This window comes from Lupinus angustifolius, unplaced genomic scaffold (assembly GCF_001865875.1).
Source record: "Lupinus angustifolius cultivar Tanjil unplaced genomic scaffold, LupAngTanjil_v1.0 Scaffold_244_71, whole genome shotgun sequence".
NCBI lineage: Eukaryota > Viridiplantae > Streptophyta > Magnoliopsida > Fabales > Fabaceae > Lupinus > Lupinus angustifolius.
Window position 1 is genome coordinate 3575 of NW_017727302.1, and position 16209 is coordinate 19783.

Below are 16209 nucleotides of genomic sequence, written 5' to 3' on the forward strand. Positions count from 1 at the left end.
GTAATAGTTTAATCTAAAGTGTTTTTTAGCAAATGGATGATGCCATGTTGGTGGAGCAATTAGTAAGGGTTACTTTGGTCAACAAAATGATGTGATCATGCATTTAAGTGACTGTAACAATCATCAATAGTGATTACAATAATGTTAGGTTCGATGAGGAATTGCCAAATATACTACTACAAAAACTTATTTATTAGTATCATAATTTAAGTTATGATTGTGACTTTGCATTTGCCTACTGATTTGAAATTTAATTATTAAACTCTTACACTTTTGATGTGAGCTGTTATTGAAGAACTTGAACATTGTGTATGGTTTATGTCGATACTTGCTTACTTTATACGAAACGTCTAGTTGGAGTTCGGTCACGAAACCAGGTTTGGTCAAGAATGACTAAACTGATTATTATTATTGGAGTACACTAATATCCTTAGTTTTCATGAAATTATTACAAAACTCTCTTCCATTTTTTACCTACATAAATCACTATTATTTATATATATTATACTACCTATCTATGCATAAAAAATAAGTATAATATTTTAAACAAAAAGTGTAATGAATACAATTAATTTAAATAAAATAGACATATCGTTGAGACAAATCTAAATAGTATAAAAGTCAATGTTTCTTTATTATTTTTTGGTTTGTTACAAAATAATTCAATAAGAGTCAATTTTTTGATTTGTTACAAAATGATTTAGTGTAATATATGTATATAAATTAGAGGGTATATGTAGGTGTTGAAAATCGAAAACTAGTTTATATAATTTCACATACGTACATTATTTTTATTATCAGTATGATTTATGAAGATTAATTTCTTACAAGTGATAATAAATCAGTTAAACTTAACCATGTATTTAAAGATATTGAATAGAGAGTGGATGCACATGCTCACACATGGAACACCAATTTTTTTAAAGAAGTAAATCTAATTATATATTTTATAATAAAATAATATTGAAAATTATCAAACTTATTCTCCCCTAATATTTCACTAATGAAGGGTCAATCATATTGGGGAGAATTTCAACCTAACAATATTCATCTAAGTTGTTTGACTTCCTAACCAGTGAAAAATAGTAATTATTCGAGTAAAAATATTAAACATATATCATTATGAAATTAGTATTAATGCACATGGGAGCAGTGTTCGGTGTTAACATTTTGTATGTCCAATATGAGAAAATAATTTAGGTCCCTAATTTAACTCTATGAAACTTTAATCTCAAATAATTTAATTATGTAATATTTTTATAATAAATTTTGAAATAGACTTTTGTTTTGGACTCGATTATTATTCCTTTTTAAACTTGAGTTAAATATATTTTTATAAGGTCATCTTCTTAATGCATGTTAAATGATTTCATACTTTTCTTAGGTCCCTAATTTAACTATATGAAACTTTAATCTCAAATAATTTAATTATGTAATCCTTTTTTAATGAACAAAATAAGTTTCAACATAAGATACATTTTTGTTTTGGACTCCACTATTGTTACTTATCAAACTTGAGTTACCCAAAAACGGTTGGGAATTATTGCCAACTCATAAGGTGAAAGTGCTAGTTGTTGAGACAAAAAAGTATATCCCTAAATACTTGAATTGAAATAACGTCACGGTTCATAGACAAGTGGGATGGAATAAATTCTGAATTAAAAGCATGCTAGTTGCAACAATTGAAAATGTCCTCTTTAATATAAGAGACATTCTGTATATTATTTAGTGAAAATAAATTATGACACTATCACAATTTATGTTTAATTATTATTTATTTTTTAAAAAAATAATTCAAATAATCTACATGCATATAAATTTTTATACTAACAAAACACAGTTTTAGTAAATGTGGGTTGACAATGCTAAGTTTTTGAAGTTATGAGAAAAAAATTAATTGACCAGTAATATAAGTTTTATATACAGTCATTACATTATTCATGTATAATTATTATTGACCTTTTAAAAAAAGTAATACAAATAAATGATTAATAATGTATTGACTGTATATAAATTTTTATACCAGTACATAAATATTACATTCATGTAGTTCATGTAAATATGTAATGAAAGTTATAATGTAAAAAACTTTAAGCACAACCGTTTTCTAATTTTCTATGATTGTAAAGGAAATCAAATCCATAAAATTAGTTTTATCCTAATTTCTAATAGAAACCAAACTGACCCAGGAGGGAAATAGCTGCGTTTAGGAACAATCATTAATCTATGAATAATTCCAATAAATTATCATACTATGCTATCAGCTTTAATCCATGCACTTGAATGAAATAAGATTGCATCAGAAATCAACAGTACATTATTTACAATGACAGAGTAAACCAACAACAGGAAGAGGAATTTTCCCCCTACCAGCAGCAATAAAGTTCATTACACAATGTGAAGTGAATAAACATTACTAGAACATCATCATGTACATAATATGAAGAAACTGAGGACTTGCATTTTAAGGCTAAGGGTCTGCTTTACCAGCCACCTGTTCATCACTAGAATCATATTCATCTTCAGTTAGCTCTTCATCGCTCGATTTCTCTTCTGGCACAGCTCCGATGTCTTCAGGCTTAGCATACTTCTCACAGTACTCTGAAAATTGAAGTCGTAGACATGTAGGTTAGTATTTATGGAATACAAAGTAAACCAGATGTTATACAGAAATTGGTTATCACAAGAATTCATGCCTAGCCAAACAAATCAGAAGTGATACTTTCTACAAGGTAGTAGTTCATATTAGCCAATAGATGGCGGGTGATTCCAAATTTCTGCACTCATTAAATGTGAGCGATAAACTAACAATAAGAGGCATACAAGTGCTTAGTAAAGAAATGAGAGAACTGGCTCTGACAATGAAGAAATAAATCCTTACTACGGATAAGGTATGACCTTGAGTAGATATGATAATGGACATCAGTGTTTGACATTTTAACAACTTATATACAGCTAAGACCCACATATTCATATAGGTCAGAATCATGTAAGAAAACGGGCCCGGGAGAACATGTACCACCTCATAATTCGATCTTGAGTTATAGATAATCTTCCATTGATAGACTCAGTTGAGGGTTTATTTCCTTCATGATATAATGATAACAAACAGCTAGGTGGCATGCTATCAATCATCAGCACCTAAGCTTCTACTCTGCAAGAATGCAAGTATATACTCATATGCACCGTAAATACAATCATTTAAACAGAAAGGATGAATCCACTCCCTCGATCCAAGTTTCTATGACTCGCATTTGTGTTCTGGATTTGATGGCATAATAAGAGGCAGTTGCACAATAGTGGTAGATAAAGGCAGATGTAGTAGCATATGAGAACCCGAGATAGTCACGTTTATCATGTGGTCAATATAAGAGAGGCAATAGCTTTATTATTAGTAATCAGATAACAGGTGAGGTTGAGAATTATCAAGAAAAAATTCTTATAACTGTTTGAGAGATTGTTCATGTCTGTGCAGTGCATTGTAGCACACACCTGCTACCCAGGGTTCTAAAAAGTTGGTTTAAGTATCCCTTGTGGTTTCGACTTTGATTGGAGCTCAGATTAGCAAAAACAAAAGAAAAACAACGAAGAAAACAAACAAAGCCTGTTATGCTGGTCAAGGGACAAGCACATTTCAGTTTGACAGCTAGTACAAGAAATGTGTATTCAGAAAATAAATTTCAGAAAGGATTAATACCCTTAACCCTTAGTTCATAAGCAGTTTTGTCACGCATCATTAAAGCTGCAGCTTCTCCATTCAGGGGGTCTGATGCATTGGGATACAGAAGAAGCTGTGGTAGAAATACCTCAAACACATTGACAAGATCTGGAAGAACACAGATTTCGAAATATACGAACAAAAATGTCAGACCGGAAAATTTGAACAAAACCATAAATTATCTCAGAAAAATTAAAGAATGATCTTTACCAAACATGGGGCTCCAGGTTTGATTGATAACATCCAGACAAACCGATCCAGACCTGAAATTATTGTAATCCGAAATGATCATACCACACACATATATTCTTAAAATTAACAGAAAGAGGAAAACAATGACAAACAGTTTCACAAATACGAAGATTCTTACATTTCATCAACATTTGGGTGATAGATCTTATTGATAAAGCCAATGGAAGGAGACTTATAAGGATAAGCATCTGGCAGCTCAACTCTCACTTTCCACACACCTCCTTGATAAGGACCTGTAATGAGCCACCACATGGATGAAAACAATATTGAAAAAAGAAAGGTGCATATATATATAAGAACAGAAAATCTCTCGAAGTTAAACATTTGATTCTCAGTCTAATATCAAGAATCAGGACAGAACAATAAGCAAAACTAAAGATCAGCAACAGTTATGGTAAACATAAATAAACAAAAGGGTAATCGATTGAAAACTAACAAAAATTGTTTTTGTGAAATAAGAACCAATGATATTGTTTGTTGCAGCTCAAATATACTTACAGTTACAGATTGCACAGAGCAATCAATAATTCAGTATACAAGAAATGAAAAAAATAGCATGAGTTCCATATGAATATTTTGTTGTTACCACTCAAATCTAAATCAATAGCTGCCAAAATCAATGCATATGGTCAAGTATCAATTATCCAAAATACCAAACCATGTTTAATTACCCAAATATTTAGTACAAGGAGCATCAGAACAAATTTTTTTTTTCAAATACAGGGAAATTGAAATTTACTCTCATTGGGTCCATGGAAATGGACATAAAACTCTTGCATTCCATCATTAATCATCTCCACCTTGTAGTCACTCATCATCCTAGCAAAAAAAAATTAAATAAAAAAAATCAAAATCAGAAACCAGGGTCAAACTAGGATACCCAATTAGAAAAGGATTATAAATTGAATGAAAAATTAAAATAAAAAACAAAAAAAAAGTTGAGAATTTAACAGTTTCATCAAGTCCATCTCTCGCCGCTTGCTTGGTGAAGACATGTTTTTTTCTTCTTCTCAGTGATATTCCTTGATTTTCCCTCTATGTGAAATTGATTCAGAGAAAGAGAAGAGAGTGTTTGAATTTGAGAAGAGAAAGAAGAACTTTTGCTTGTGGAACTGAAAGAAGCAAAATTTGTTCTGACAGCAATCACCAAAACTTGGGGCTCTATAGATAGATATAATAAATAATAAATATTAATAATAATGGAGATTGGAGAAGCAGATTTCCGATATGGTCCTTCACCAGTATTTATCACTATGTTTACATGCCTTGCACTTCAAAGATTCCTTTCTATGTAATTCCCATGCTACCCTTTTCTTCCTTCTTACTTGTTATTAAACTGTTTTGCCCGATTAGACAATATTTGTTGGTAGGACTAATCATGTATATAGGAAATACATTAGTTAAAATTCTTTTATTCCATCAATCATTATTCAAATGATACATACATATTTCCTTAGGTGTAAAAAAAATTATACTAAAGAAAACTGACCCATTATATTATGTATATCTTGGTTTGAATAAAATTGTTTTGTACCAAGGATATTCACGGCTAGACTAAATATTCCTTTACCTGACCCAAGTCACATTGTGGTTGTTTATTTGTTGGCTAATTTTTTTCTTTATCTAACTTGTTTTTGGCTTTCGTTTGATGATGTACTTACTTTTTTTTCTTAAGTACGGTGTTAAATATTTATGTGCTGGTAGTCGAAATATACCAAAATCTCGATGGAAAATTAATTTTAGATTAAAATTTGTGTTTGTCGTCAAAGTCTATTTCTATAGAACACTTCTCCCTCTTTCTTGGTCCCTTCACTTATCTTTATCACGGTGATGTAAATATTTTAGAAAAAAATGTATAATGTTATTACATAAGTTTTATATACTGTCATTGACTCATTGTATCATTAATTATTTATATTTAATTATCATTAATTCTAAAAAATAATCTAAATAAATAGTGGATAAAATAATAACAGTATGTAAATCTTTATAGTAACAATATATAGATATTATATTCATATTTTATTGTCCAAGATATCACATTTCTTGCTGATTAAAATAACACCTCATGAGCTTGACACAACCGTTTAAGATTATCCAAAGAAGCATAACTCTCAACTATGCTAAAAAATAACAATTGTGAACTCATCTAAAATCAAATGGCCACAACCATTTGGCACCCCCTAAAAATTAAATGATTCTTTATGAAACCCAAAATAAGCTGGTCATAAGGTTTCATTGAGACATTTTATGGAAAACTTTATGGCTATGATTAATTGTTGGATGAGTAATAACTTTAAAAAATTTATTCTTAAAGTAAGTGAATTTCTCTCTTTATAAAAATATTAAAAAGCACTTGTTTTAAAAAAAATTAATAAAGAGGAGAAAGAATAGACACAGAAAGAGAAGAAATGTTCAATTAACACAAGTGGTGTTGTCAAGATAAACGTGTTTTCAATTAAAAAAATACCTTTATAGAATAATTAATTTTTTTAAAAACGCAAACAAAAAGCTCTTTATTGCAAATTGAAAAATCTGTTTTTATTTTTTGGAAAAAAATATGGTTTATAGAAAAAAAGCTTGAAAGTTGAAGCTTATATTGAAAAGAAAAGAAATGTTCAATTATTTAAAATCAGAAGACTCCTAATTATGTGCACTTATTGGATTTAATTCAAACTAGATCATGGACTTGATTTATCTCTTTTGTTTCTCATAATTCCTTGTCGTTCGCTAATTGGTGTTTGGATCCAAAATTTTGCTTATCGCTAAATGTAACCAAATTGTAATTGGTTTCCTTTTTGTATTAGGGTAGGCACCCCTTATGCTCCTTTAATGCAATTTTATTTATCAAAAAAAATAACATCATTCTTATTTGTTAGAATAGGTGAGATTTAACTTGATCAATTAACTACAAAGTTAATAAATTAAAGTTAATAAATTAACTCTTACCTAATTTCAAATATTTGGAATCCAACTTACCACCGACCCATCACCTCTACTTTATTATGATTTTACAATGTCAGAAACCAAATTATCATTCTTACTTTATTGTGATTTTACAAAGTATCATTAAATAATGGGGTTGTACTTATACCTGTCCAGCAAATTAACACACCCACCTCTTTGTGATTCAAATTTGTACTTATACCTGTCCAGCAAATTACCTATCCATTAGCCAGTAAAGAAATCAAGTGAATCAGAATTTCATTTTTACACGTATGAGTGAAATATCTACAGTATAATATCTCTATTATTAATGTAAATATCTATATAATTACTATATCATTTATTATTTAATTGAAATCAAGTAAATTAGAATTTCATTTTTACACGTATGAGAGTAATATATATTATAAGTGTAATATTTATATTATTAATCTAAATATTTATATAGTTATTATATAATTTATTATTTAATTAAATTGTTTTTCTAAAGAGTCAATAATAATCTATATATTTTTTTCTCTATTATTATAAAAACAAATGATGTTGCAATAAAACTAATAGGCATGAGAAACTATACGTAGATATTTATGTAGAGGCTAATGATATTTACCTTATCTCATTAAACATATAACATTATAGTGTGTATTTTTCTTCATGAAACATCATCTTAAGATCAAGATTTAGATACATTTTCTCTATTTCATTTATTATGGTTGGTTTTCTTATGTCAAGTAGATAGTTAAGCATTGGTTGGTTAAGCTTATATTTTGTCAATGGTGGTTAAGCTTATATTTTGTCAATGGTGGTTAAGCGTCCTTATTACTTCATTTTTTCAAGGCTGTGAGATCAAGATCACTCACCGGCAAGAAAATGTATTAGAGTATACGTGGTGTTCAACACATTTCAAGCTTGGAATATTGGATACATTTCCACTTGCAGGGATGTTAGAATATGTGAGATTCTGTAAGAGTTAGTTGATTAACACTGCAATTAATTGATAAAATTAATCAATTAACATTGTAGTTAATCGATTAACTAGGTAGTTTTTCAGTTTGTTTTGCACAATAGTCAATTAATCAAGAGAATTAATCAGTTATCTGGTTAACATATTCTGTTTTTAGTTGTTGTATATAAAAGGTATTCCCCTAATCTTTGTAATTCAATTCTTTCAATTTTGTAATGAGAATTCAATCATTTAGTGAAAATATTATCAATCTTTATTTCTCATTTTTCTTTCTTTAAGTTTTCTTTCATACACTTCTTACTTCACCAAGAAGCTTTATCTATGACTCATATTACATTTTAACATCTCAAATGAGAAATTTTACATATAAAGTTAGCCATCATTGGTTTCAAGAATGAAAATTGTAATATCCTAATGGAATTCAATAATTTTAATCATTTAATTATTGATTTAGATATTCTCACTAAAACAAATTTAAAATAGATTCTTAAATTATTTAGATAAGATATGTTTATATGATCTAGTCGTTCGGGTTACATTTCATCTTATTTCAGCACCGTTGGTCCTACTTTTAAATATCATAAATTTTATAATTAAATAAGGGTACAATAGGCATGATAAACTTACAACACGTAGCCACTAATTTTCTTTATAATAATAATAATAATAATTATACTAGAGAGTCGGATAATTTAATGTTATTAATAGTTTTCCAAATTAATGAAAACATTTATAATTTCATGAATATTTAAATTTAATAAGGTGATTAATGATTATCAATTAAACTTTAATAAAATTCAGATGTCTAAATATATTTTTGGTTATTCATCTCATTGTAGGTTTCAATTTGGTTATTGCATTTTAAACTATTTTTTTCTTCTACTTATTTGTTAAGCTTTAATTTTATCCTTCCATGGTAATGATGTTAGCTTTTATTACTACATATTCTGTAATATTTCTTCGCTGGCCTATGGAAATATCAAACAAAATTTCAAAAAAATATTACATAGGTTATAGATGTTTAAGTGTACTTTTATTAATTACTTAACCACATGTTAAAATAGGTGAGATTTTATAAGAATTAATTGATTAACACTGTAGTTAATTGATTAATCATGTAAGAGTTAATCAATTAATACTATAATTAATTGATTAACTGTGTGAGTTAGTTCAATTTGTTAAAATGAATTTTGTATGTGATAATCAATTAATCGACAGAGTTAATCGATTAACTGGTTAACAGAATAAAAGGGTATTCTTATAATCCTTGTAAGCAATTCATTAATGATAAAATATTATATAGTTTAAGCTTTATTTCTCAGTCATTCATTTCTCACACTTCTTGATTCATCAAGAAATTTCTTTTTCATGTCTTATACCATATTCTAACACCTAATGATAGAAATAAATTCTTTTACCAACAAAGCGTTGGTCTAGTAATGTAAGACTCAGCTAGATTCTCATGATAACTAAAAGGTCAAGGACTTAATTTCTAGGAACAATACTTGTTGGGAGAGACAACTATGCATCATGAAAGTGATTAGTTCTTTAACCACATAGTAAGAAAAACCTTGATAGTAACCAAAAAAATTTATATAAACAAAACAATAAAAGTTACCTCAATTTATAAGGGAAACAAGTTAATGTAAAATGTGTACTCTATTCCCCAGTTCATCCCCTTCCCCCTTCTATATAAAGAGTGCATTATCTAAATCATAAGTCCCCAGTCTTCTTTACACCATTCACCAACAAAAAACTTATTTGATCATGAGATTTTAGCTTTCTTTGTAGAAATATGATTTCAAAAGAATCATTACACATCATTCGAGATGGTGGTAACTAAGAATCTCTTTTACGATAATGATAATGTTGTCATCAATTGCTTTATACCTCGTTTACTCTGTTTTCTCCGTATGCTTAACTATCATTGTGTTTCTTGTCCTATTCTAGGACTTCTTCCTCAATGAACTTATTAAGTTGGGTATTGCAAATAAGTATAATAGGTTTTTCAAATCTACAAAGACTTAATTCTATTAAATTGAAATAATTTCTTATAAATACTCTTAATTATATAACCTGACTAATAAAATTTTGTTAGTACGACCACAAGTGGTATCATATTTGGTTTGTGACCAATGACACTCTTTGTATTAAATTTAAATGATCCATTTTAGACACTCTTTACTATGTAATTAATAAAATTCATGAATTTTTATAGTTTACTCGTGACTCATGTCGTTTTTTATGTTCTCGATGTGAGAAGTAAGTTAAAGACCAATGCGTCATGTTTGTTGTTAATTTCATTTAAGTAAATTGACATTATCTCTTTTAAATAATCTTAATTACATAATTAATGAAACTAATAAAATTTTAAGACAACTCGTGTCATATCTTCTTTTATGTTCTAAAGAGAGGAAACCAATTCATGATCAATATAGTCTCTTTGCTATTAATTATCTTTTAATTGATTATAAATAAATTCTTAAACAAAAATCAAACAAAAAGATTAAAACTAGATAATCTTGATTTCGTTATTTTACTTAATATATGTGTAAGATAAGCTCTTATCAACACAAAAAATAAAAAATTAACATTTTATTATAATAATCAATTTTTTAATAAATTAAATTAAGAATATAAAGATCCGTGTAGTTAGGGATGTACCATTTTAATATGAGGATTGAGGGCTAATATCTTCATTTATCTTTAATTGACTATCGAACTCAATATTTTAGCTCAATAACCTTATTTTTTTAAAATTGAAATATAAAAGAGAGTTTTCAATATTTTGGCAACAAAAAAACTTAATGACGCCTTCATATGTAAGAAATTTCATTTTCCCTCATCCTTACTTGTGAAAAAGATGATTAACCGGTTGCAATAGAAAGCATTCACCTTAATGTTGGTTCTTGTTTGCCTTAAAAATACTGAATATTTTACCTTGGCTTAAAATTATTATTATTGTTATAGCTATTATTATTATTAATATTGTTATTAATATTTTTATTATTAGAATTTTGACAAGTAATACCTTGTATGTTGATGGTTTTTATAATTCAATAACTTTATTATTATATATTAATATCGACATAAATAAAGAATATATAGATATAAATTAAACTTTTAATAAATATAACTTATATTATTAGTAAATAAATTTAATTTAGATAGATAATATTAATATATTGTAAGATGAAAATATAAATTTTAATAAGAATAAAATAGGTATGACAAAATTATGCTAACTAAAATAAGTATTACTTGATTGATTTTTTCCTGTTTTATTATCCTAGTACTATGATCACTTGGTGTTTACCTTTAATTGCTATTACTTTATTGTGGGTTTTTTTGGTATAATAAGGAGTATCACTACTATGTGGGTAGCAAATTAATTATTTTTATGATGTATAACTATCTTTCCAATAAATATTGTTTTCATCATGGATTGAATCTTTAATCTTTAGTATATATAAGCATTCAATCAAATCTCACATCACTAGAAAATACTTTATTTCTACTTTAATGTGGTTTACCCCATGAAAAAGTATTACAAAGTTATTCCTTTTTATGATTAGAAAATGACTTATATTTTAAAAATTAAAATCACCAAATACTTATTATTATAAACAAATAACTTCACATCCACCCACAAAATTTATATAAAAGTGATATTTTTTTATATAATCCAAACAAAAAGATTATATTAAAAATAATTTTCCGGGAACAAACACACATAAATTCATATGGTAATAGATTATAATAACCATAATCTTGTAGTCACACCTATCCTAAACATAATCTTAAAACATAGTAATTGGTGTCGTTTTGGACAACTTGATAACCTTATAGAGAATATTGGATTTGTGGGGTTAAAGTTACATTCTCATACAAGAATGAACCCTTGAAGAGTGAGTGAAGCACATTGTTGAGTGTTCATGAGGCTTCTTTTACCACAGATTGAAATGAGTGGCCCCCATTTAGATAAAGAACCCAATCAACCTATCTTTTCCTTTCCATCCATCAAAATCGAAGAGATAACATGTGAAGTTATAGAGAATAAGGGCATGTTCTAGTGGCAGATTCGTGCACATATGTAGTATAACACAAATAGTGTACATTTATATCAATCTTTAATTGACACATCACCACCTTAAATAAAAAATAATTGTATGGCAAAATAAAAATATATAATTATTTAAATTTTAATTGGCCTAATGTGCATATTTATGTACCATGTATATGTCTTAAGAGTTTCTCAATTCAGCACAATTCTTTATACCTTTTGGGCATTTCTTGATGCCGAAGTCTGGCCCAACTACATGAATAACTTCCATGCTAAAAGTATAAAATTAAGCTTGATTTATAATAAACATATAGTCCATTTTCTGGTGAATATTTATAAAATATATTCACACTGGTTCAATCTAGTTGAGAACACCAAGTAATGAAGCAAGGGATCTTGCAGATATATTTGACCAATGCTTCTCTAAAATATTTATGCAGTATGATAAGAGTCTGCGAAAGATGCGTTATTACCTCTACTTTAACGCTCCCAACCATTCTACATGTTTATGCTGAACAGCCAGGCTCTATATTAAATTAGAAATATCAACATAAAAAGTAACATTCATCTAATCTTTTCTATGACCTAGGTTAAGCAACAAATAAATAGGTAGACATAATACTTTGAGTTGTCTAATGAATATATTTAATTGTAGTTTAAAGGCATATAATGAAAATATATTAAATCTTTTAAAAGGTACTACCCCATCTAGGTATAGTAATGGGGCCAGGCCAACAAAAATAGGACATACCTGGACTATTTATGGGTAACTTGCAGATATCAGATATTCATGGATACTCAACGGGTTTTCAATTTTAATTATACTTGTATATATTTTATAATAATTAATATATAAAAATAATTATTACTCAAGTAATATGATATATATGACAATTTTATGATTATAATCCAATCACTAAAAATATTATAAAATGATAATAAAATAGATAAAATATAATGTTAAAATAATAATAATAATAATAAAGTATAAAATATAATGTTTAAATAAGATATATGTTGGTACTCACGAGGTAGATATTATGATACTCATACTCACTCATAAGTTATTTTCATGGATACTTATTGTAGGTATTTTGATGGGTACCTATAGGTGGGTACGGTTGGTAATTGTACCCCAACTCGTAGGTACCTGCAAAAAATATCCACAACGAGTCGTGTCTAGATCTGTGTTTTTGGACCTCTGGTATTGTTATTCGAGATTTTAAGACTCACTGTTGGATAAGTCTGGGTTTGGACAATGAGGTATCCAGACCCACGAGTACCTAGACCCACTATTCATTCCTATATAAATATATTATTAATACATAATATTATATTGTTAATACATAAATGTGTATGAGATATTATTAAATAAGGATGTTATATTGTTAAGAGAGATGTGATGTTATGTTTTTAGTTAATATGTGTAATTTAATGTTATGTTGATTGAACAAATCTTATTAAATTAATTTTACATCATAATGTTTAAATAGTAAAATGTGTTTAAAACTTTAAATTATGTTTTATAATTTTTTTCTTATTGATTATCTAAATAACATATAAGATTGTAGGAAATAAACACACAATTATATAAAGAGAATATTGTATCTCCTCATAAGAGGGGATAAATTATCCCCTCCACCTAGTACAATCATGATACATGTCCTATTTTTTAGTGTTTATAAATATTTTTATAGATAATGATTAAATGAGACACATACATGATTGTAGTGACGAGAGAATATAACTTATTCTCTTATATAAATTACTCGCAAGTATTTTTAATGTTTTGAATTTATGGTACCCACATATTCGTTGAGTATCTGAAGATCCATGGGTAGTAGACCTAGCGAGTATCAACACGAGTCTGAGGCGGATCTAAGTCCAAAGATGAAATAATAGGGCAGGTCTGAATAATGAATTACCTAGACTCAACCAAACCTATTGTCATTCCCAGGTATTTTTCTATCCATATTACTATCATTGTAAACCTATTTTTTTTATGGTTTTCGTTAACCATGATATGATGTCTCTATTTTTATAATCCATCACATGAATGTGTATATCAAAAAATATTGGTACCTTTATAGTTAGATTTTCACAAAGTTGTACCCACACTCTTCTACATCACAGCGATTCAGAAACTCTGAATAGAGTGCAAGTAACGTGTCTTGTTTTTCAGCCTTCTCTATCTATTTTCAAAACTTGTATGGATCCCTCTTTCAACTTAAAATCTGGTATTAAATGGAGATCCCTTATAATATATGCCATTTTATGAACTACTCAATTTTTTTTTAAAATACAACCTAAAATTATTTGACTTAAATATAAAAGAACTTAGTACTTTACCAACTAATCAAAATGAACAATACATGAAAAAATGGATTACTCTCTCGTACTGGACCGGAATGTGAGATGATTTATTTTTTTAAAATATTTAATTTAGAAAAAATAAAAATTTGGACCATTGAAACATTATTTTTGTTATTTTAAAGAATAATTTAGCCTAATAAAATAACTTTTTTAAAATTATTGAGTTGTGCACACTGGATTGGTAAATCAAATGATGTAATAAGTTTTGCAAAAAGTAATAATTAAAATCCTGTAATAATATAAACATATTATATGGGAGAACAATGCTGTCACGTTAGAATCCAAATACATACAAATGTCTCATAATTATATTAACTGAATTAACTATTGGCGTCATAGAACTCTTGTGTACACGCATTTTATTTCAACTAATTAATATGGGAAAAATATTACTTTGCTAATATGGGTGTGCGCTTAATATATTAAAATTGCAGTCATGTTAATATGTGAACAAATATTATATCTTATAAAAGTATGTTATTTCATGTATTTTACTCTCCTTAAAGTATATGTTTGCAACTATGCCCCTAATTTTTAAAATAATGTGTGATGAGGTCATTATTGGTCAAGGGTTTCATTGTCTAAATTGCGATCCCAAGGATTGAGCTAAATTAATCAATGGTCGAGTGTTTTTGTTAACCTCCAAAACAAAGCAAATCCTTACTCCAAGGACCTAATTGCAAAATCACTATACCATAATGATTCAGTGGATATTGAAGCTAATAAAACCACTAGATCACCTGAATAGTAATGACTTATAGCTTCCCATTCTTCTGGTTAATTGGATGGAGCTGAAATTTTGAGATATCCAATAGGGACTCATCAAATAAATAAAAATTAAGACCTAATATTTACTTCACATCTTAGCCATCAATTCTAGAAAAACTCAATTATTTGAATTAGTGAATAGATCTACATCATTAAATTTTCTTAAAATTGATGAGTACAATGTAGAATAAGTTTTGGAGTAATGAATCCCCACTCTTTTTATTATTCCCCGTTTCTATTTTTGTTATCATCAATTATTATTTATACTCATTTTATTACTACTATTAATCAATGTTTTAGTTATTATTAGATTTTTTTAATTAATATATGATAACAAATAAAGTAAGAGATATGAACAATCCTTAATTACACCAAAATGTGTCGCGACTACTAGGGTTAAACTTAATAAATTCTTATCCTAATATTTCTGTTCATGACAGGTTAAAGAATGAAGTTGCAACAGATGAAAGTGTTGCAGATGTAGATGAAGGTGTTGCAGATACAGAAATGTCATCCAAATATTTTGAGTCAGCAACCTTGGCTATGGTTCAATACATTCCCGTTGAATCAATTCATACAATTTATCAATCCTTAGATGCATTACACTATGGTACTCCTTATGCATCCGTTGGAAATCCAATCACACACTGATAACATTGTGCAACCAGTTCACACACCTACTTCAATTCAAGATTCTCCTCAAGGCTTTCATTTCACCAAGCTTTGTGCTTATACCAGTTGGGAATGTCTTCTTAGTCAACCAACTTGGCATATTGATCATCATTTCCAAGCCTTGTCCAATTGTCAATTACTTAAGTCTTAAGCAATGTCATTGTACATAATATTGTTACTGATTCTATTTGTAGTTTACATATTCTTGTAATCTTTCTTTTATTAGCTAATTAGTTAAGAAGTTAGTTATGATTAGTTGTTCTTTTCTGCCATATATAGCAACATCATATTTGTAAAGTAACCAATGTATTTTTACTCTTTCAATTGAATAGAAGAATTCCTTTACTTCAAGTTTTCATCATTCTTCTTTCTCTCAATCTCTCTTGACAATCAAGATCTTCAATTCATGGAGGTACCAGTTCTAAGAACTATGATAGAACAAGGCAAGCACGA

The 16209-nt window shown here is 28.0% G+C and overlaps 1 protein-coding gene across 1 annotated transcript; it reads right to left on the bottom strand.

The window, feature by feature from the left end:
* Positions 1-2265: 2265 nt before the first annotated feature.
* LOC109340776 (ubiquitin-conjugating enzyme E2-23 kDa-like) lies at positions 2266-5132 on the bottom strand. The gene is made up of 6 exons (XM_019578514.1): positions 4922-5132; positions 4710-4789; positions 4089-4203; positions 3929-3981; positions 3698-3826; positions 2266-2601 (listed from the first exon to the last, which is right to left on the bottom strand). Exons 1-6 carry the CDS (start codon positions 4963-4965, stop codon positions 2471-2473), a joined length of 552 nt encoding a protein of 183 aa, XP_019434059.1. The 5' UTR covers positions 4966-5132; the 3' UTR covers positions 2266-2470.
* Positions 5133-16209: the final 11077 nt, after the last annotated feature.

Excerpts from the sequence above, each read along its gene's own strand:
- LOC109340776 (XM_019578514.1), bottom strand. The coding sequence starts at position 4,965 with ATGTCTTCACCAAGCAAGCGGCGAGAGATGGACTTGATGAAACT. Across the intron at positions 4,790-4,921 it reads GAGATGGACTTGATGAAACT|GATGATGAGTGACTACAAGG; the intron begins GTTAAATTCTCA and ends TTTTTTTGCTAG. Across the intron at positions 3,827-3,928 it reads AACCTGGAGCCCCATGTTTG|ATCTTGTCAATGTGTTTGAG; the intron begins GTAAAGATCATT and ends GTGTTCTTCCAG.